At 40.7% G+C, this 21,073-nt stretch overlaps 1 protein-coding gene across 2 annotated transcripts in view; it reads left to right on the forward strand.

Annotated features, from left to right (window-relative positions):
* Nucleotides 1-16,470, forward strand: part of MSRB3 (methionine sulfoxide reductase B3) — a 150,562-nt gene extending 134,092 nt beyond the window's left edge. For both annotated transcript variants that reach the window (XM_088800467.1, XM_019732461.3), the window contains 2 exons: nucleotides 5,100-5,197; nucleotides 13,246-16,470. In XM_088800467.1, the coding sequence (XP_088656593.1) occupies nucleotides 5,100-5,197; nucleotides 13,246-13,410 (263 nt within the window). In that variant the 3' untranslated portion in view covers nucleotides 13,411-16,470. The remainder of the gene's footprint in view (nucleotides 1-5,099; nucleotides 5,198-13,245) is intronic.
* The last annotated feature ends 4,603 nt before the right edge of the window (nucleotides 16,471-21,073 follow it).

A 21,073-nucleotide genomic window follows, 5' to 3' on the forward strand; every position in this document is an offset into this window, starting at 1 on the left:
ACAAAACAAACTCCTTGCTCTTACTGAACTTAGTTCAAGGACAGACGTTAGCAAACAAGGTTTTAAAAGAATTAAAAATGATGTAACCATCAACAGTTGGAAGGGGAAAGGGGATGGGAGATTAGTGTAAGTCTGAATACTAGCCCTTCATCGTTCACAAGAGAGAAGCAATCATTAGTATCGAAAACAGCACTGTCCAGTGGTGGAAATGTTCTGTCTCTGTGGAAATGGTGGTGGAAATATATACACAGATAAACTACAGAGCTGTGTTGCCCACTATAGTAGCTATTAACTCCATGTAACCGTTGAGAATTTGAAATGTGGTGAGTTTGTGACCAAGGAATTGAAAATTTAATTTTATTTAAATTTAAATTGTGACATGGCTGGTAGCTACTGAATTGGATAGCACAGATTTAAAATGAAGGAATCAAGAGATAACAGCATAAGCATACTTTTTTTTAGAATTAAACAAAAATCCTTGTTAACATGGCTGTCTGCAAGGACGGGGAGAATGGAAAAGGAATAATTTACTGTAATAATTTTTGCAGTATTTGATTTTCTACCACATGCGTGTCGTTGGTTGATCACTATGTACACTTGGGTGTTTGAGGGGGAATAGAGAATCATCCTTTTAAAGATGAGATAAAAGTTGTACTTGAAGTATCAGTTGAAGTGAATAATTGGTCAAGGATCAGAGTTCTTAGCTTCAAATAATTCTTTTTAGTAGGGGGTCTTCCTAGTGGGTTTTATTGTTTGGCTTGAGGTGGCTAATAAGGTGAATTGTAGTCAGTGAGATGAATAGATTCTAGCTTCAGAGAAACAAAAAGCTACATATTTTTTTAAAATTTATTTTATTAAATTTATTGGGGTGAAAATTGTTGGTAAAATTACATAGATTTCAGGTGTACAATTCTGTAATACATCAGCTATAAATCTCATTGTGTGTTCACCACCCAGAGTCAGTTCTCCTTCCATCACCATATATTTGAAACATATTTTGAAATATGGTCCTGGAATGATAGAGCTGTGAGAATTGGTACACACACAAAAGTAGAGATCTGCAAATCTCCAGCTCGCCTCACCGAAACCATGCTGAAATGTATATCGTCGTTATTAAACCATCTCCCAAACCCAACTGGGATTTACTGTGCTCAAATGTATTTTGCATTTGAAGATAGCAAAATATTTGTAATCCCATTTCAGCTGAATGAATTCTTGGTCATGGGTAGTTTCTGCTATGTTCTACTGATGGGTCACGCAGCCAACTTGGAGAGGTTTCTAGTTTTTATCTGAAGGTTTGGGAGCATATAGGGGAAGTGAAGCTGTACAGAAATCCTTGTTAAATGAAGAGTAGGGGAACGAAGGCCACATGTTCTAGACATGGTTCAGATGGAATTGTCTACAACTTGTTTATAATCTGTTGCTAGTTTTAACAACTGCCATTAGGCCAAGGAAATAGGAAAAGGTTGGGATAGAGAGCTGAGAAAGTTTTCCTCAGGAGGCATTTGGAGTGAAACATTTAAGAATTGTCCACAGAACACTACTTGTGGAGAGTTATGTCACTATTCAATTATGGGTTCAAGTAGAACCAGAACAGCTTTATTAAGCTATGTGAGTGAGAGGGAATAATTCTTTTTACTGCGATCTCAAATATTTATTCTGGTGTAGGGGGTAGCAAGCACCGAAAATCTACTAGTTACAAACTCGACCACTTTCTCTTATATTTGAGATGTAAGGGAACATATTTTGGATTTGCTTCACATACCAGCAGTATTAAATTATGTCTGCAGATTGATTTTGCCTGATGGTTGGATCAAACTGAAGCAGGAGTGCCATGTTCCAGCTTTAGTTGTACCTGTGTTTATTTTCTCCCTGAGAGAAGATTTTGAGGGGAAAAGCGATTTCTTGAATATAAGATATTCTTGATAATAATAGGCTAATATCTAAAAAGTACAGTGTATATTCTTGGAATTGGAAACAAAATGGTAATACACCTAAATCCAACCACATCAAATAGAAACAAAGGGAGCTATTGGGGGTGGGGTGAGCCAACTCTGTTTATACAGGTTTTTAATCGACTTTTCTTTTAAAAAGTGCATGGAATGCATCCAAAACAAATAATGTTTTGTTAGATGAGAAGACCAAAAGGGAAATCCTAAAGAAAGGAGGATGGATGATCTTTCTTTAATGTCAAAACTGACATAAACACCACCACCCCCCCTTTGCTCAAGATAATTTTCTCAACAAGACCCAGATTGCTTCAGCCTTTGCCTATCACCCTTTGAAGCACTTTCCTTATTATTAGTAGTGGGGGCAGGGTCTCCTTTGAGGATTTTTACAGCAGTGAAGAGTTCCTCCTTTAAATACTTTCACATGATGAGGGAATTCCGCTTTCAAAGTGCTGTCATCACTGTGGCTTCTCTGCCATAAGACAATTTATTCTTGGGTGAAGGTCCTTCTTCGTTTGATTGTCAATAAGGACTTACCTTTCTGATAGATCTTTCTATAACTTTGCTTTTTTGAGAGACCTAGCAAAAGAACTCAGCCTTCTCCTGTGTTAGCCTTATTGAAGTTGGCCATGATTCTCTTTTGAAATGTGTCCCATCACACGGTTTCTTCCACATGGTTTTCCTAGTTAGCCTCCATTAATTAAGATTTGCGTGACAGATCTAATATTCCATCTTGAAAACCACATTTCTTCTACAGTTGCAAAGTGACACTGAATTTGGGGAGTTTTGAAATGTCTTTTTTTTTTTTTTTTTTAAGAGTCTCTTCCAGTGTTTAAATGCACCACGGTAAACAACAAATAAACTATTGGAAGTGTCAACAGTTTTCCCAGAAACATTGAAATCTTTTGAGAACTTCTGCTCCATGTAACTCCACATCACCCTGCTCTGTTCTTGAATATAGTCTTCTGGAAAATTCTATAAATATTTAAGTCATGGAGACAAAACGTAGAGCTGTATGGTTTAATAGCTCATTGGAAAGCCGTCCCTTTTCCTCCCCAAAATCTTTAGTTGGCAATGATTCACAATTATTAGGAAAGAATTAGTATGAAGAAAACCCAAATAGAATTGGCAGTTTTCTCAATTTTACTGCCCAAGGGTGAGCTTCTAAGTTGTTTGATAAATGAATAAAAATTATCTAAATCCCAAATTAGCTTATATTATTTACATCATTACTCTTGGACTTTCGCTTTGAACAGTTTGGTCATTAGGTGGGAGAATCAGTATGGGTTAAGATACATTTATTATCTGCTTCTACCCGGAGGTCCCTAAATGTAACAGTGTAACTACCAACTAATCCAGACATTGCAGTAAACATATTTCTTAAAGCCTGCAACCTCCTTCCTGCTAGAGTGTTCAAATGAACAACCTCTCAGTCTTTTGTTGAGGGAGAAAGTGGAAGATAAGAAGAGAACCCTAGACTAAAGTCAGAGTTTCCCGATTCTGGTTTTGGCTCTGGCACTTACTGTCTGTGTAACATTGGCAAGTAACTTATCCTGCTCCCTACCATCCACTCTCGCCACTTACAAACCCCCATTATATTAGTTGCCACAAACTGCAATCAAATGAGTTCTGACATGGGAGGTTAAAAAAAATACAGAATGTTCTCTTTCTTTTCATAGATAAATTATTTATCAATGTCCTCAAACATCATGAAACCTCTCTTTACTAGCAATTGGCACTTCTGTCATGGAACAAAGAACACCTACATGTGTCAATTAATCATTAATAAACGAAATAACTATAGCCTAGAATATTTTCAGATTCTCTTTAGAATGTAGACAATAGGGAAAAGCGAAGTTTCCTAAAGAATATTGGTGAGTATTAGCATAATTAATTTTTGTGGAATTTTATAACTAGAAGGTTAAGGTTTTTTTGGCGATTTGCAGCAATCTTGAACTCAAACCAAGGAATTGGAAAGTGTTCAGATTCTGGGGAATCAAATCTAGCACTGACAGTGAAAGCTACATTGTTGTGCAGTGGGGGACGGAGAGCTTCAGGGAGTTTCTTATAAAAATTTGGCCTGAGCTAATTTGTTTTGTTTGAAACTGGAAATCATATTGTTGCAGTTTGCATTCTGTTTTCTTTCAGTGGGTGTATAAACACAAAGCACCACGTTTTTAAAGGGTTTCCTCCTTTCTGCAGGAATAAATTTGGCTTCTGAAAAAGAAAAAAAAATCGCAGCAGCAATTCAGCGACATAGCACCTCTTTCATCATTTTGGGGATGCAGGCTTCAGCTCAGTAACTGCAGACATATTTTCTGGAAACATAGAAAAACATGCCCATAAGTACTGAATATAAAACCTGACTGTACACTCATGAACATTTGTACAATCTTATGGTCCATTTACCACTGAGTTTCTTAAAGCTGTGTGCATATTTTAAAAATCATTAGAATACGTGAAAATCGGAACAAGATGCTATTGGAGAGAAGGTGCTACCCAGAGATGCCTGAAGAGTACCCTGTGCTATGACTTTCTCCTGTGAAGTGAACAAGCCTTTTGCCCATAAAATAGATAGAAGCAATGCTTTCCAGATTCTCCTGTCCCAAGAAATTAGATTAAGATGGAAACAACAGAATATTCATTTTTCAGTATTTCGACCATGCAAACTAAGTACTGAACAAGCATTCTTCCTCAATAGGAGTGGAGCAGTTGAAAAGCTAACAGCCAGACCAATTGGCTTGTATTTTGGAAAACATCACACTGTAAGACTCAGAGTCCTTCAGGGCTGTGCCCAGTGACTCTGAAGATAAGAGAGATAAAAGAGTGGTAAGAGAGAGCTTTATAAATGCAGGGATGCTCTAGAAAACTACAGGTCAGTCTAAGATTGTCTCATGGAACAGAAAATCCCGATGCAACTGTCATCTGAATGTGAGGAAAAAGTGATTCTTCAAAAATAGTTGTGCACTCTTGCAAAATACATTACCCTTCAGCTTTTGACATTTTTTTTTCCAGGTTGAAAAAGTTAAGCAGGGTTCATATCCTAAGGACTTGCATTCTTTGCGTAGTGTTCCTTTAACATTGCATTCTAACCCGAGGCTGTTCTCTCTCTCCCCTGTCTGTCTTGGGCTTGTGCCTGCCCTGCCCCAGGTTGGCCATCATTCCATGATGTGATCAGCGCTGACGCAATCACATTCACAGACGACTTCTCCTACGGGATGCACCGAGTGGAAACAAGCTGCTCCCAGGTGAGTGAGCCCCACCTGAAAACCCAGTATGCTGCGCCGTCTGCATTACAGACACTCCCAAGGCTGTGCTAAATGTAGCCACTAAGGCCAAGTGACTGGCTGATCACACAAGGAACAGACAACCACAGTGAAATCTCTGTCAAGTCCTAATGATAGCTCAGTCTTCAGGTGTTGAGCAGGGCCAATTCAGTGTCCGTTGTTGGCTCCCACACAGCTTGACAAAACCATTGGTAAGAAAAATCATCTTCAGTTGACTCAATTGAAGATTTCATTATGGGGCCTTCCAGAATCTGATGTTTAGATAATCCTCTCCCTGTGGTTCTGTGTACTCATTGTCCGGTCAAAGTACCTCTAACGGGAATGAATCCAAAGACAGTCAACCAAGACCCCAGAAACAGCTTTCTTTGGGTGGGAGTGAGGAGGGCGGGCGGAGAAGGGCAGTAAGAAGAGGACGTTCAGTGGCAGGCTGTCTGAGTGCGGAGTGAGAATACGGCATAAGGCAATTCCTTCTCCACTTCTCCTCGTATATAGATGTAGCCCCATGGCCAAGGATGTTCTAATTAGTTCCTTTTACTCTGCCTTCACCAAATTAGTGCTGGCTCTAAGGGAGGAAATGAGCGTGTGTTGAGGAGGAGGCAGACATACTTAATCTGTCATCCTGATCAAGAGAGTTGAATATGTGGGTATTTTGTGCTTAACCTAGAGCCAGAGCCGGAACCTTCTTGCACCCAGAATAAGAGCAACTGTACTTTCTATTCTATAGTAGATAGTCCTGTTCTGATCTGCCTTAAATAAGTGAAATGTAAAGTCTGAGTATTATGGTACTGAAATTCACTGGTACCACAGAGTATTTTTTCGGGGACGTTTGTTGCACAAATCAGAGGTAAAGGGGACACAATCAGGCAGCTGTAAAGCAAAGTGATTGCCACGTGGGCCTCCCTCAGCATTCTTCTGCCTGCCCTTTAACCCCCTCTATCAGGCACAGGAGTTTTAGGGAGTAGGTGGCATATTTACTACCACGTAGGGAGGGAGATTGGTTTGACCCTAACCATCTGATGAATTGGTTTTCTTTCTTTCTTTTTTTTAAAAAATAAGGCTGGCAAGTTTACTGTCTTGCAAGTATGAGAACTACTCTCTCCCTTGAAAAGCAGACTTCATATTTTATCTAAGTCACATTTTCAATTCACTCTTGTTTCTCGGATATGTGAGTCTGAGCAAGACAGGGGAACTGCCTGAGGCTGGGTCTCACCCCTGAGGTTCTAATTTAATTGGCTGGGGTGAGGCCTGGACATCAGCATTTTAAAAGCTCCCCTGGCTAATGCGCACAATAACCTTCTTAGGTACATACTGTTATTCTCTCATTTCACAGTTGAGGAAACTGAGGCACAGGAGGACAATTAAACTTATGTAAATTTACATAGATTTAAGTGGCAGAACTGAGACTGAATTTGGGTCCAGAGCTCTTTACAATAAATGATAGATAGATAGATAGATAGATAGATAGATAGATAGATAGATAGATAGACAGACAAAGAGTCACATTGAAATAAGAGGGGAAGATGCCCCAGCAGTTAGTTAAATTCAATTCAGTTTTGATTCCAATTGAATTTTATTGATATTTTTATAACTGCTGCAAAAACTAATTATGATTATCTACCCAGGAATCTAAAATATTTGACAAAATAGTAACTGGGTAGGAAGGTACATAGTAATTTATAACTTAGTTATATAGATAATACTTAGTAAGCCTCTTTTAAGGCTAATAGTCCTTCCTTCCTTTCCTTCCTTCCTTCCTTCCTTCCTTCCTTCCTTCCTTCCTTCCTTCCTTCCTTCCTTCCGCCATAAAGGCTGTTATATGACTGCTACTATCCTTTTTGTTTAGAACCCACTTTCAAATGTTGAGTCCCATGAAAACCAAACAAAAAAGGCACAGAAAAAGAGAGGCATAAGATAACTTTCTCTGAGGCCCCACTCTCTGATGGCTTTGTGACTAATTCTTCAAATTCACAGTTGAATAAACTCCTTCCTCTCCTGCGGGCCTCAGAGATAACATCAGTAGTCAAGAAAAGACTATGATGAAGGTGTCCTGCAGTGACCAGACACATGAAACCCGCAGACGGTGCCCAAATTAGATAACTTTCATAGAAGAGAAGCCAAGCCAGGCGTCCCTCTCAGCCCATAGTTAGAGGCCAAGGTGACAGCAGTGGGGTGAAGAACTAACACCGACCTGCTCCTCTTCAGCTTCTTTGCCACCAGCTTTACTTCTCGTATTTAGCAAGTGTTTGACTCTTCCTTAAATAAAAGTCCTAAGTTTAATGAGAAGAGGGAGGGGAATTTGTTCCATGAAGGTATGTGTCAAAATGCATGCTTTACGAAGATCCATGTAGAAAATACTTGAGTTCCAACCCCCAAAATAATATGTTTGCTGGATTCTCTCACATGTGGACCGAGCAGGGGATGGCTGCCACAAAGGTGCAGTAATAGCTCACTAAAGTCAAGCGTGCTGGGTATCTTTCGTTTCAATGTCTTTGTCTTTTTATTTGTGTGTTTCACACACACATTTATTTTTCTTTTGTTTTGCATTTTTCTTTTCTACTTTTTTCATTTGTTCTTTTTATCTTGACTTGAAAACAAAAACAAAAAAGATTTGTTTTCCATGCTCGAGTAACCACTTGTATTTTACTTCCTAGTTTCCCATTCTTACCACTATTTTTCATTACCAGTTTATCATTTTTTGTCTTCCATTCTTTCAGTTTATATAGTCATTTCTCCTACTCGCAACTTGTCTCATTTTTTTAAAAAAATTTTGTTTCCTTTTTGATGGTGATAGTGTGGGAAACTCATTTGCTTCTTCTCTTTCTAAAATTCTTGTTGTATTTTGAATTCACATGGCTTATCCTTGTTCTAGACTGAATTGCATCAACGTGGTTTGTATTATGAAGAATCTGTTAGATAATTTTAGTATCTCATAGACATTCTCAGTTGGACATATTATGTGAATTATTTCTTTTCTTGTGGTAACGATGTAGTAAATAAACTGAGCTTCCATGGGCAAAACCAGTAGACTCAACCTGCTTGTCTGGTAGTATGGCAATATTTTTTTTTTTTGGCCTCGTGTTCCCTCATCCTTGCTGTAGGACTTTATATATATATATTTAATTGTGCCATGGATCACACCCTGCAGTGAATTAGGCCTCACATTTGGGCAGGACTTGTTGGGAACCATAACCTACCACCTCTTCACACTACGTTGTAGTTTTTCCATGTGTCCAGTGACTTCTTAGGTAAGATTATTTCAGTAAAATTTTAATTTTAAAAGTTAAGCTTGATTCAGTACTATCATCACTTTTCAGAGAAATATTGCAATCGGGTCCTTGTCAAAGGATTGCTATGTATGAAACCTCGCACATGGCCCAATTTTTAAGTTAACAGCACAGAAAATAAGCAAGGGTGATGGAGACCCTTCACTGGCTTCCTTAGGATTCCTGCTGGTGGAGGAAATAAGTTACTCTGTTACATTCTGGTTTTTGTCGCAACCATATTTGTTTTCTTTTACTATTCTGCCTACTGAATTGAGGAATTATATTCCACTTCTCCCTTCCAAAGAGGATCTTTATTTTATATTTGCCCACTTTGGTGGGCACATGTATTTTCTCCCTGGCTGCAGCAATTTCCTAACCATTTTCAGTTATAAAGAGTTCTCCTTAATTGTATTTAATTTACATTTTTCAGTTAGTGGTAAAATACACTGCTTCTATTCCCGTTTCACTGACTACTATGAATAACTGTTGGACATCTTCTCCCTAATCCTCCAACCCCAGCCTGTGAAGCAACATTTTGTCAGGAGTTTAAATTCAGTGCAAAGAAGTAAGGCAGGGTTTAAGCTGTGGTTCAGAGAAGTAAGTCCCTCCTGCAACTACTTGGAAAAATTCTTTTTACTGTAGATGAAAATTTGACATCTGCAGCAAATGGGAGACCAATAATTCACTTACCTTTTTGTAATAATCTTTAAGGAAACCATCAGATCCCTGCGTTTACCCAAGTTGGAGTCTACTTATGACTGCTGCCATTACTGCTTAATTCTAGGGTAGAGTCCCTTAAGCTTGTTTTAGATCATTATTAATTTCTTCTAACTCAACCAAATCAACATAAAGTAAATATCGACTGATACAAAGTATTTTTCAAAAGTTAAGCAGTTTTTGGTAAAACCCCAAACCTTATTAATCTTTTGCAGATGACAACTCATATATTGCTGGTGATTAAAGATGCCCATGTGTTACAATAGGGTTTCAGACTCACAGCCCATCTCTCTTTTTCTTGATCTTTCAGTAAAATCATAATGCTAAACTGGTGACTTCACAATCATTTCCTTGGCAAAAGATTAATATCATAAGCACAGAGGAAAAGAGCCCTACTTACACACAAGTGTCTTCAATAACGGTGGGAGAAAACAGGATACTACTGGCAAAGTAAATTGCTTTTCTTCTTAAAACTCTTTCTCCTTCCCATCCTGCCCCATGTGCCCACGTGTAAAAGCCCTGCTTTGAAACTGCTTCATCTTATAGATCAAACACTTAAGAGAAAATGACAATAATAAAGCCCCAAACATCCTAGGAATAGCTGGGAGAAAACCCTCTCGGACAGTTGGAAATAACATCAGTGCAGAGGTATGTAACTATGTTGAATGCACTATTTGTGTTTCTTATGCACACGATGAGAATTGCAGTCAGATTCTGAGGAGTTATGTTAAATTTGATGCTCAACCCCTTTTTTGAGGGGTGGTGGCGTCCTTTCCCTTGGTTCTCTGCAGGTTCTGTAGTTGTCGACTTTTCTGAGAGGGAGGCTTTGGTGATAAAGGATTCTTGTGGGAATTAAAACATTTTCTTTTGAACACGTATCACGTGCTTGTTCAGAATGAGAGCTAGAAGAGTCACAGTTTGTATTTTTACATGTAAAATATAGAAATACATAATCACTTTAAAACAACTTTCCAAATGCACACCAAAGATTCTACCCTAAAATAAATCATTAACAGCAGGTTTCTGAGATTTCTTCATCGGGCAACTAGTTTGTTTCAGTTACAACCAGGTGTGCTGAGAGATCCCAACACATTGCCAGTTGGCTGGGGCTGGGGAGGCAGAACTCGCAGGCGGCTAAAGAAACAATGCATCACTGACAACTTCCATTCATCATCCCAGCCTTCCGCCAGGGGTAGAAGCTGGAAAGAATGGGCTCCATGTGCATTCTGGGGGAGGAGCCTTTAGGGCTTATGTACTTTTAAAAGAAACCGGGTAATAGTCTTCTATGCGAGACTAGAGGTACCTGGGAGGAAGCAGAAATGGCGCTGTGTGGTTAGGCTGCCCTCATGCAAATGGCCTTGCAGCTTTGCAGGCAATGGGGGTGGACATGCGTATGGTGGCACAGGTATAAATGAGCAGCTTGCTGTTTTGAAGTGTTGCTCCTCAGTTATCTGAGCTTGGTGTGAATCTTCCAGAACACCTCATGGCAAGCGTGATGATGCTGTCACTGTCATTATTACACCATTTTCTGAGGATTTCCCTACCCCATTCCCAACCCACACAGTTGTTTGCAAATGATTTTTGTTGTCTTTTCCTGACTATAATTTCTCTTCCTAGCCCCTCTCGTGTTTTCTTTTGCCTAGATTAGAGACATCTAGAATCTGTGTTCTCCTTTCCAGAGTGAGCAAACGAAACTGCAGATCAATAACCAACTCAGTTCAACAGATTAAATTACTCTAATTTGGATTTTTAAAAAATGATTTAGAAAATGAAGATCATGCAAATACTCCATATATATGGCTTCAAATATATCCTTATTATCCTTTATTTTTGGAGTAAATAGAACTGTTTTCTAAATACGTCCAAGAGATGATTAATAAAGGCAATATCATTTATTTTGCCCAGATAGCTGTATTCACTCATTAAAAAGAAAACAAAACTATCTGAGGCTTTTATGTGAAAACTCTACCTCTCAGAAGCTGAGTGATCAAAGTGCCAGAGATGCATGTGAGATCGATAATTGTGCACACATACTGGTCACCGAGAGTGCTAGTTCCTGTTGGCCTGACCGTTTGGCAGGCAGAAATAGGTCTTTTCCTGTGTCCATTGGGTAAGCATGTGTATTTTTCACTGGTGCATCTTAGCTGCTGATGCCTGAAAATTTGGCCTCAATTGTTTATAGAAAGGAAAAGCAATCTGAGCTGTCAGCCTTGATATTACCTAAACCTGCATAGAATGTGGTAAAATAATGCAAGATTTGTTTTTTAGGCCTGTTTCATATTTTCCAGGCAATAGATCAAATCAGTTCAGGGTTCATTTTTAGTTCTTTAATAAGCTGACACAGTATGCTGGCAGTAAAATAAGAATACACTTTTAACAGGGAAGTACCATATAGCCAAATTTGCTATTTGTGCTATTTATTAATAACTAAAACCCCTTAAGAATTGAATTGAACACTTCCAATAGGGAAACTGAGATTCTAGTTCTTTCCCATTGTAATGAGCATCATCCCTCATTTCTCTCTCATCATCTCCATTTGGTATCTTAGCCCTATTCCTCGTCAATTCCTATTCTCCTTTCCTGCAGTTTGTGTTTTTTTATACACCAAACAAGCAGTGAGAAGAATTAATAAATCCTCCATGTGCCTCTTCTCTCATATTCTTCACGAAATGTTGACTTTTCCGTCTGCTCAAAATGCTCTTCCCTAGAGACCCACTCCTTCCCTTCTTTCAGGTCCTTATACCAAAGTTACCCCAGGAAAGCCACCCTGACCATAGTACCTAAAAGGTCAGCCTCCGACCCTGATACTTCATATCACGTTTTTTTCCTTCTTAGCGTATATTTCCACCTACCATACTTTGCAGTTCCTTTAGTTCCTCGTGTACGTGTTGTCTGTCTCTCCCATTAGAATATAAGTTCCCGGAGGTCAGGGACTGTAGCCCGTTGTCTCCCGAGGCTGTGCCTGGCATACAGCAGGTGCTCCATAAGTACATGTCAGATGAATGAACGGAAGTCATTCCACTGGGTTTTGGTTTCTGTTTTCAGATAAAACAGTTTGGATGGTTAGATGTGATGCACTAAGGTCTTCACCCCATCCCTGCTGACCAAGGGTGGGCAATTGGTAAGTGTGACGTGCGCTTTCGTCGCCTGGAGCCGTCCCCAGCCTCAGAGTGGTTAGTGCAGGGCTTTATTCAGTGAGAAAGCCTTTTTGGAGACATTTTCTCTGGGCTGTATTTCTCTTAAACACTGTCGAAACCAACCTTCCCTCCTGCCTGGCTGGATTCTGTGCCTCTTCTCCTTCCCCAGCTTTTTGGATAGTCAGTAGCATGGATTTGAGCTAAACCGCTTATTTCTTCTCCACGTAATAATCCAGTTCATGTGAGGGAAGAAGTCAGCATGGCACTCCACCTATTGGAAGCCAGAAGAAAACAATTGTGTGGACTAGCGCCGTTCCCCGTCGCCACACTTGCTGTTCCGGTGACCGTGACGAATCTGCTGAGCCTTGCCGTGGCTTTGCTGGGTTCCAAGAACATCCAATACTTCTCTGATGTTAAGTTTTACTGCCCATGAAAGCAAACATCACCTCCGTCATGGCCAGTTAAACAGTATCTTTTATAGTGGACTTCTGCATATCTGAAACGCACCCATCCAAAGCTAAAAGTAATGCCGGTGGGGGAAAGAGATTTTATTCTGCCATGTTTCTTACAAGGGGAGATCAAGGGTCAACTCAATTCATAAAATTACTGCAGTCATTTTTCAGCTGGCTGAGAGACTTCACAGATCAAAAAATACAGTGGCTCCTAAATGATTTCTGATATGCACAATTCTAGTGTTTTTTCTTCTCAGCATGTGGTGCAGAGCCTGCCAGAAACCATCTTTGCAGCTATTGACAGGCGGGTTAGAAATCATCCACGATGGTTTCCATCATTTCTCTACAGGCTGGTCATCCATTTAAACTGCTTAATGTGAGTTCCTCTCAAAGCCTGCTTTGTACACGCTTTTCGCTTACATCTTGCTTTTCTCTTTCAGTGTGGTGCTCACCTCGGGCACATTTTTGATGACGGACCCCGTCCAAGCGGCAAAAGATACTGCATAAATTCGGCTTCGTTGTCCTTCTCACCTGCAGATAGCCGCGGCGCTGAGGGGGGCAGTGGGGCCGGCAGCCCAGCCCAGGCAGATAAGACAGAGCTGTAGCAATACTGGGGAGCCATGGAAACAAGTGTACTTAATGCACAGCTTATTAACAAGATTCAAACTTGTCTATCTTAGATATATTTTTCCAAAAAGTATAAGGGCAGTTTTGTGCTATTGATCTATTTCTTCTTTGGCTTAAACAGAGGCCCTGGCCGTCAATGTATTTTGCTACTGACTAGATCCAGAACTGTTTATAACTTTAGCGAGCGGAGATAGCTTTGTGAAACTTCTTTACAAGTCACTTAAATACCATTAGGCATTATTCTCTTCACGCACATAGCTTCTTTTGAGATTTATCCCCACCCCCTTGCTTAAGAGGCAGAAGGTGCTTGCTCTTCACACATGAAAATCGAGCTCTCCTATACAGTGTAGAGACCAGAGCTCAGAAGTGCAGGACATGGAGACCTGCGAGACACATGGCCTGAGGCATTTGGACAGATCTACCTAAGATAAGGATGGAGTGATGTCTTATGAGACTTCTTAGCTTTGTGGAAAGTTTGAGCTAAGGTCGTTTATTCTCACTAAAAGGGTGTGAAGGTCTAAAGTCTTTCCTTATGTTAAATTGTTGCCAGATCTGAGGGGGCATACTGAGTGTTGTGGCAGAGAAGTAAACATTACCTCACGGTTAGGCATTTATTTTATATTATTTTCCATTGGAAACATTGGAATGTAAGACAACTGTAAAATGTTGAGCCCCATTTTTGTCCAAAGTTCACAAAGAACACCTACCGTTGCCTTTTATAAGTTTGTCCCTGCACACTTAATAGCAGCTGCATCAGAAAGGGTATTGTGGCGGATTCCACCATATTAAATATAATAAAATATCGGGAGCAACGTACTTCATCAAGGCCACAGAAGTAAGAGAGCAGAGGGGCCAAAGAGGAAGTCCTGGGTCCTGAAATACCCAGTACGGTGCAGAAGAACGGACAAGGCACCGCAAGTGACAAACAGAACCCAGAGGGAGGGACCTTGTGCACAGGTGAACTTGGGCCAGATGATGGGGCTTAAAATAGAAAAAGCCCCGCGCTCCAGTCCCACCCTTGACACTAATCTGCTATGTGGCAAGGGACCAGCCACCTAGTCCTCCATGCTTATTCTTCCTGTATAAACTGGGACTTATATAATATTTGTAAAATAATTGACACTCTCAGGGCAAAATTATTATATATTGCTATACAGTTAAGATCAGTGTTGTAAAATTAAACTGATCTGGTTCTAATTGCCTCAAAGACCAAAGCCCAGGCATTTGAAATGGAAAGAAATGGAGGAGAAGAGGTTGACTTAGCTGATTGGTATGGAAACAGTTGGGCTAAGAGCCAGAAATTTTTCTTTGTAGCAATGTGGCTGGTTTTCCTCTGAGAAGCTCTGCTCAGTTGCCATAGAGCATTTAGTCTGGAGGAGTGGACGTCATCGTGCACAGGGAGGTTGTCATGGCTACGAGCAAGGGTGAGACAAGTCGATATTGCTGCAGCCAGGAGTGAAGGTGCAGTTTATGAGTGATGCGGATTGCATCTGTAGCCTTGAATGCTAATCCTGAAATGCAGCTTTTTTTAAATATTATTTTTTGTAAATCTTTGAAAGTTTGTGAAAATTGACATCTTTCCTTATAAACACTGAGACAAAAATAAGAAAGAGGGACACTTGACAATTTTAAAGAAATAAGGAGAAATTAAAATGAAACGTTGTGACAAATCAAAATGTCAGTGTGGTCATGTCCACATTCTTCTACGTGTCTACAAACGTCCTGGTGAGGCCCTAGGATCCTAGTGACTCTTTATTGTCATGTAAGCTACAGCTGCGCAGTTCCACTTATGTTCCGCTCTACTTCCTGCAGCTCCCAGGATGTTTCACCTCAGGCCCTGGGGTCACCCTGGAATTTGCAGGCTTCACTCCCCTGTAGAAATGAGTATAAAATTTAAAATAATTTAAGCCTCAGCATCCAGACCATCCTAGAAGACTTTCCCAACCTCACAGAGGGAGCCCCAACATGTCCCAGTGACCCCTGTGGAGTCAGATAACGAAGTGGGTCTCTCAGGGCATTTCCTGTCACAGTGTGAAGTCTGCCCTTTGGGGGCACACACAGCACTTCTCGTATCACTCCAGTTATGGATGGTGGCCTGCCCCGGGGCCCATTGGACACCAACCACAGTGTTGGGGTAGACAAGGAAGATAAATGAGGGGCTTCTTCCCTCTCCCCAGAGACTCTGGATTCTCATTGTTTCTTCATTTTTATTGTAGGGCTTAACATTTTCCTCAAAACAAAACTTTTTCTAATCCTTGGTCTTTGTTTCACGGAAAGCCAGTTTTTCTTCTACCACGTTTTCCAGCATCAACTTTAAGAAAAATGTAGCATCCATCGGGGAAAAGAAAAAAAAAAGTGGGGTATATGCATGTGGTTTAATTCCAGATTGCTTTTGAGTTTAAGTGGTATCAAATTTCAGTATATTTCTGTCTTATGTTAAGGAAATATATTACTAAAATGTCAGTGAGCAATAATGTCAGCTGTCGAGCACTAGATTTATTTTTGCAGGATATGGAGTGCAATGAACTGAGTCAATATGGCGAGGTGTATGTGATCTGTGGGAGTTATGCCATTGAGCATAGGAAATGCATGGGACTTTCCCTCTCTGCACTCCAGCCCTTACTGTACCATGAGGAGATGCAGGTTTCTGCTGGTGTGTAAAAAGTAGATCCAGACAGCCACGCAGACTGGATCTGAAGAAAGCAGCAGTATGTATTGTATTAGAGAACATTTCTATGTGTTTAAACTTTTCACTTCTTAGATGCATTTCAATTCTTAATGCAAATGACATAGTAATTGAAAGGCCTCTCCATATTGATTGAATTGAAAATGTCTTCCTTTAAATATAAAATATGATGAAAGAGGTCATCGTTTGTTCTGAAGGTCAAGTATTATTTTTGCCTTAGATAGCTTTGTAATAATTTTTCTTCAGACAGTTCAAAACTTTTGAAAACAACATGAAATTTTCATTAAAAAACCCTTTTCCTATGTTTATTGTATACAGGGATTATGAAATAAAATTTCTTTATAAAAATGTTTTCTTGCCTCAAGACTCCTCTTATTCTTGGCACAGATAATGGGCCATCCGTTGGCGATGGCCATGGGCTGCTCTGCTTACCTCCTTACCCAGCTGACATGCCTGTAGTTTGTGCAGGGACTTTTTACCTGATGTGGCCTTTGCAAGCTGAGGCTCTGACAGTATGGTTGAGCCCAGCTCTCCAATCCCCAGGCCCCAGGAAAGGCCTCCAGGGATTTGAAAGATTGGAGGAAAGGGGAACATTTGCAGAATTACTCAACCTTCACTTCACCTCAGCAAAATCTTCAGCAGCTTGAATATATATATTTTTATGGTTAAAACATGGACTTTGGGGAGTTTCATCATGGTAACTCTATGGATAAAAATACAGAAATGATACCATGCTGAGTCCCAGGCTGCTGTTAAAAAATTTGACAGGAAACTTATTCTGTTGTCAATGATTGGTCTCGGGAAATACATTAGGAGTTTCCCCATTGCTTACAGATGAATTAACCTTTAAAATTAATCTCTACAGAAGAGTTTCTGTGTACACTCACGTGCCACATAATGATGTTTAGGTCAATGATGGGCCGCATATACAATGGTGGCCCCATAAGATCATAATGGCGCTCAAACTTCCTCTCACCTAGTGACATCGTAGCATAAAGCATTACTCATGTGTTTGTGGTGACGCTGGTAGAAAGTGTTTACAAAGTCTACAGCAGTGGACGGCAGTGCCCTCGGCCTTCACACTCACTCCCCACTCACTGACTCACCCAGAGCAACTTCCAGTCCTGCGAGCTCCATTCATGGTAAGTGCCCTATACAAGTGCACCATATTTTTATGTTTTATACTATATACTGTCCCTTTTCTATGTTTAGATAGACAGGTACTTATCATTGTGTTACAATTACCTACAGTATTCAGTACAGTAATATGCTGTACGGACTTGCAGCCTAGCAGCAATAGGCTGTACCATACAGCCCAGGTGTGAGGTAGGCGATACCATCTAGGATTGTGTAAGTGATGCTGTGATGGTCACACAATGGCAAAATTGCCTGATGACACATTTCTCAGAAAGTATTCCCATTGGTAAGTGATGCATGACTGTAGTATGATTTGTTGTTGAAAGTTTTTAATTTTTTTGGTTCATTTTGTTGACTTGTTTATTTTGGGAAGGAGAAGTGAGATGATGGACATTTGTTTTTCAACCCATTCTTGAAGTCATATTCCTGGGTCTGTAAAATTTGGAGGCCCACAATTTCATGCAATGTCCCTTACAACAGTGCCTCTCAACATGTGGTCCCCAGACTGCAGCACAGCATCACCTGGGAACTTGCTGCTAGTACACATTTGCAGGCCCTCTTCCAGACTTACTGCATCAGAAATCCTGGGGTGGAGCCTTCGCAGTTTGTGTTTTAGCAAGCCCTCCATGTGATGCTGGTTCTTGTTCAAGTTTGAGAACCACTGCGTTGGAACTTTCGGGGAGAAAACCTCAATTAGCATTCATTTTAAAAGAATTTCTATCTGATCCCCGCAACTGACTTGTTTTGCCATCACTCGTTGTCTTTCTATAGAGATGGGTCAAACAGTTTTCCCAAAGCTTCACGTCTTTCAGCCATACTTGTCCTTCACTGCCCGTTTGTCTTGCCCTGGAGGACTAGCTGAGCCTCATAAACCAGAACCACCTTAACTCCTGTTTGCATTTCTGGGTTGACCTTGGGCTGCACGTTGATGCTCAGCACTGTCCCTCGGGGACACACACAGCACTTCTCATGTCACTTCAGTTACGTATGGTGGCCTGCTCTGGGGTCTGCTGGACATGAGCCACAGTGTTTCATGGCAGGGTTCATCTCAGCATTTCCAAGAACTAGAAAATAGATCTCAGTGCATAAATGTACATAATAAGCTTTCCCATATCTTTTGTTTCCTTGTACCTGTACCTTTCATCATCATCATCACCATCATCATCATCATCGTCATCATCATCATCGTTTCTTTTTTAATCCGTCGAGATTTTTACAAAGGTCCCATGCACCCAAATCATGACTCTCGTGTCAAAAAGCTGCTGTATTACCCAGATCTTCACAATGAAATGACTTCTAGAAGATGCTGGCATACAAAAATGCTTGAATTAACAACTGTCCTGGGGGCAGGCTTATAAGCATCCTGTACTGACTTCTTGCCAGTGTTTATTTTGAGCAACATAACTGATAGAAATGTAACCATTTTGATATAGGACCATAAATAAAAATTTGACCAGGTACTCTGTCCACAGAAAGGGAAAAAGTGAAAAAGGAAAGATGTTACTCTAGTATGTGCAGATATGTTGAGCCATGTACACTAAGAGAGAGAAAGAAGAAGCTGGAAGTTCTTTTTAGAGGGGAGGCAAAAGTCAACGGGAGAGGCTGTTATAACTGTAGAGCTCTGTTGTAACCCTAGAGTTCCTGTAATGCTTTCGTGATTGGCATAGGGTGTGAAAGCTCCTCCCACAGGCCCTCCATTCTTATCTAGGTTAAGGTCTCTGTCATCAATGTTGACATTTCCTCTCTTGATAGAGATCTTTCTCTGAAAGCTTTTACTGATCAACAGTCATGTCTTCTGATTTCGGTGGCCTTTTGTCCCTCGGTACTAGGAAAGGCCTCTTCTGGGTGTTTTGTCTGACGTCGAAGAGAACTGCTTATGTCCAAATTGGACAAGCAACAGGTGCAGAGCTTAATGAAAAGAATACAGAGCAAAAGTGAAAACAACGTAACAAACTCAGTCTATATAATGATTCCAAACCAGGAGCTCAAACCTGAAAGGGATGAAATAAGGGTCATTACTGTCCTAGACAGATCGGAGACAGATTCAGCAATCGGAGAGGTTCCCCCTTTCACATTAGATTGGGAAATGCAGACAAGGGCATTTTCTTTCTAAGAGAAAGGGAAAGATAGCCAGCAGCAACAGTAAAAAAGGTTGTACAGGCATGGTCTGGTCGTTTTGGGAACGCTGTCTCCTTCAGAGGCTGCCTGCTTCTGTGTGCAGTTCCAGTCAGGATTCGGGGCTTTCTTGAGGTGCCACCCACCAAGCCAAGAGTCTACCCCCATTTGTCCTTTTTAGATATGACCCGTCTGTGAAGCGTGAGAAATCAGCATCGCCCACAGGAGTGCCCTGCCGATCATTAGGAGGGTCAAGAGGCAATGCGGCAGCGGTGAGCAGGTGTGAGGAGCTTCATCAGTATCGGAGGGAGAAGAGTGGCTGGGTTAAGGTTACTACAACATAAAAGTTACGGAAGGAGCAGTTCATAAAAGATGGTAAGGTGACTACTTGAAAGATGCTGGGTAGGATAAAAATTCAGGAGGGCTCTTTTGGCACAGGATGTGACGATGGTTAAAAAGGATCCCAAAACAATTTCCTCCATGGCCTTAACCACAAGGGCAGTGGCAGTAATGGCTCTAACTAAGCAAGGGGCGGGGGGGTATCCCCAAGCCACAGAGTCCAGTTGCTGACTATAATACCCTATGGGCCTATGGTGGTCCCTATGTTTTTATTAAATACCTCAAGGGCATTTTTCCTTTTCATATACAAAATGGAAAATGGGAATCTAATAATTGGGATGTCCAAGAGCAAATGGGTTCATTAAGTTCTCCTGTAAGACGTAAAAGGCGGTGTTGTCCTGTTCTCCCCATAAAATTGGGTTGGGACTGTCATTCTTTAGTAAGACATACTACAGTGGTTTTGCCAAAAGAGAGATTTGAGATCCAATTTTGGCAATAGCCCAAGAAAGCCCTACAGTTGTGGCTTAGTTTTGGGCCTTGGGAAACTTAGGACACCACAAAACCTATTTGGGTTCCAGGGTAATCCTTGTTCTGATATCAGATGCCCCAGATATCGAACCTGGGTTTGGACAAACTGTGATTTTTCTTTAGAGCCTTTATTTCTTTTCAGGCCAAAAGTTCTAACAGGTAGATGCTGTCTTCCTGTGAGAAGATCTGGGAAAAAGAGCAAAGAAGCAAATCACCCATATGTTTCAACAGAGTAGAACCTTTAGGGAAAGTTATATCATCCAAATCAGTCTTCAGGGTTTGTGAGAAGTAAGGGCTCTCAGTAAAATCCTGAGGCACTACTGTCCAGGTACATTGTTTCCCTTCCCAAGTGAAGGCAAAATGTGTTGGTTAGCTTCATCAACTGGAATGCTAAAGAATGCACAAAAATCAATTACAGTAAAGAATTTACTTCCAGTTGGGACAGATGCTAGTAGTGCATGAGGGTTAGGAGCAACAGGATGTCAAGGGATAACAATGTTTTTATTGCTCAGAGAACCTGGACAGACCTCCAACCTCGACTCTTGGGATTTCTCACAGGCAAAATTGGAGGGACTCGGGTGAGGAATAATAAGGCCTGAGTTATATAATCTGTGACGGGCTTTATACCTTGATGGACCTTTTCACTTATGGGATGCTGATTAATTCTGGGAAGGGATTTTGAGAGATCTATTTGAATCTTAATAGGAGGTACACTGTGGATTCTACCAATATCAGTTGAAGATATTACCCATAAAGAGGATGGCAGCTGATCCAACAGGGACAAATGATCAGTGTTCCCAGATTCAGCTATAGTGCTGTTAAATAAAAGATGTCAT

Source organism: Rhinolophus sinicus, chromosome 1 (assembly GCF_057876585.1).
Source record: "Rhinolophus sinicus isolate RSI-liver-muscle chromosome 1, RSI-T2T, whole genome shotgun sequence".
Classification (NCBI taxonomy): Eukaryota; Metazoa; Chordata; class Mammalia; order Chiroptera; family Rhinolophidae; genus Rhinolophus; species Rhinolophus sinicus.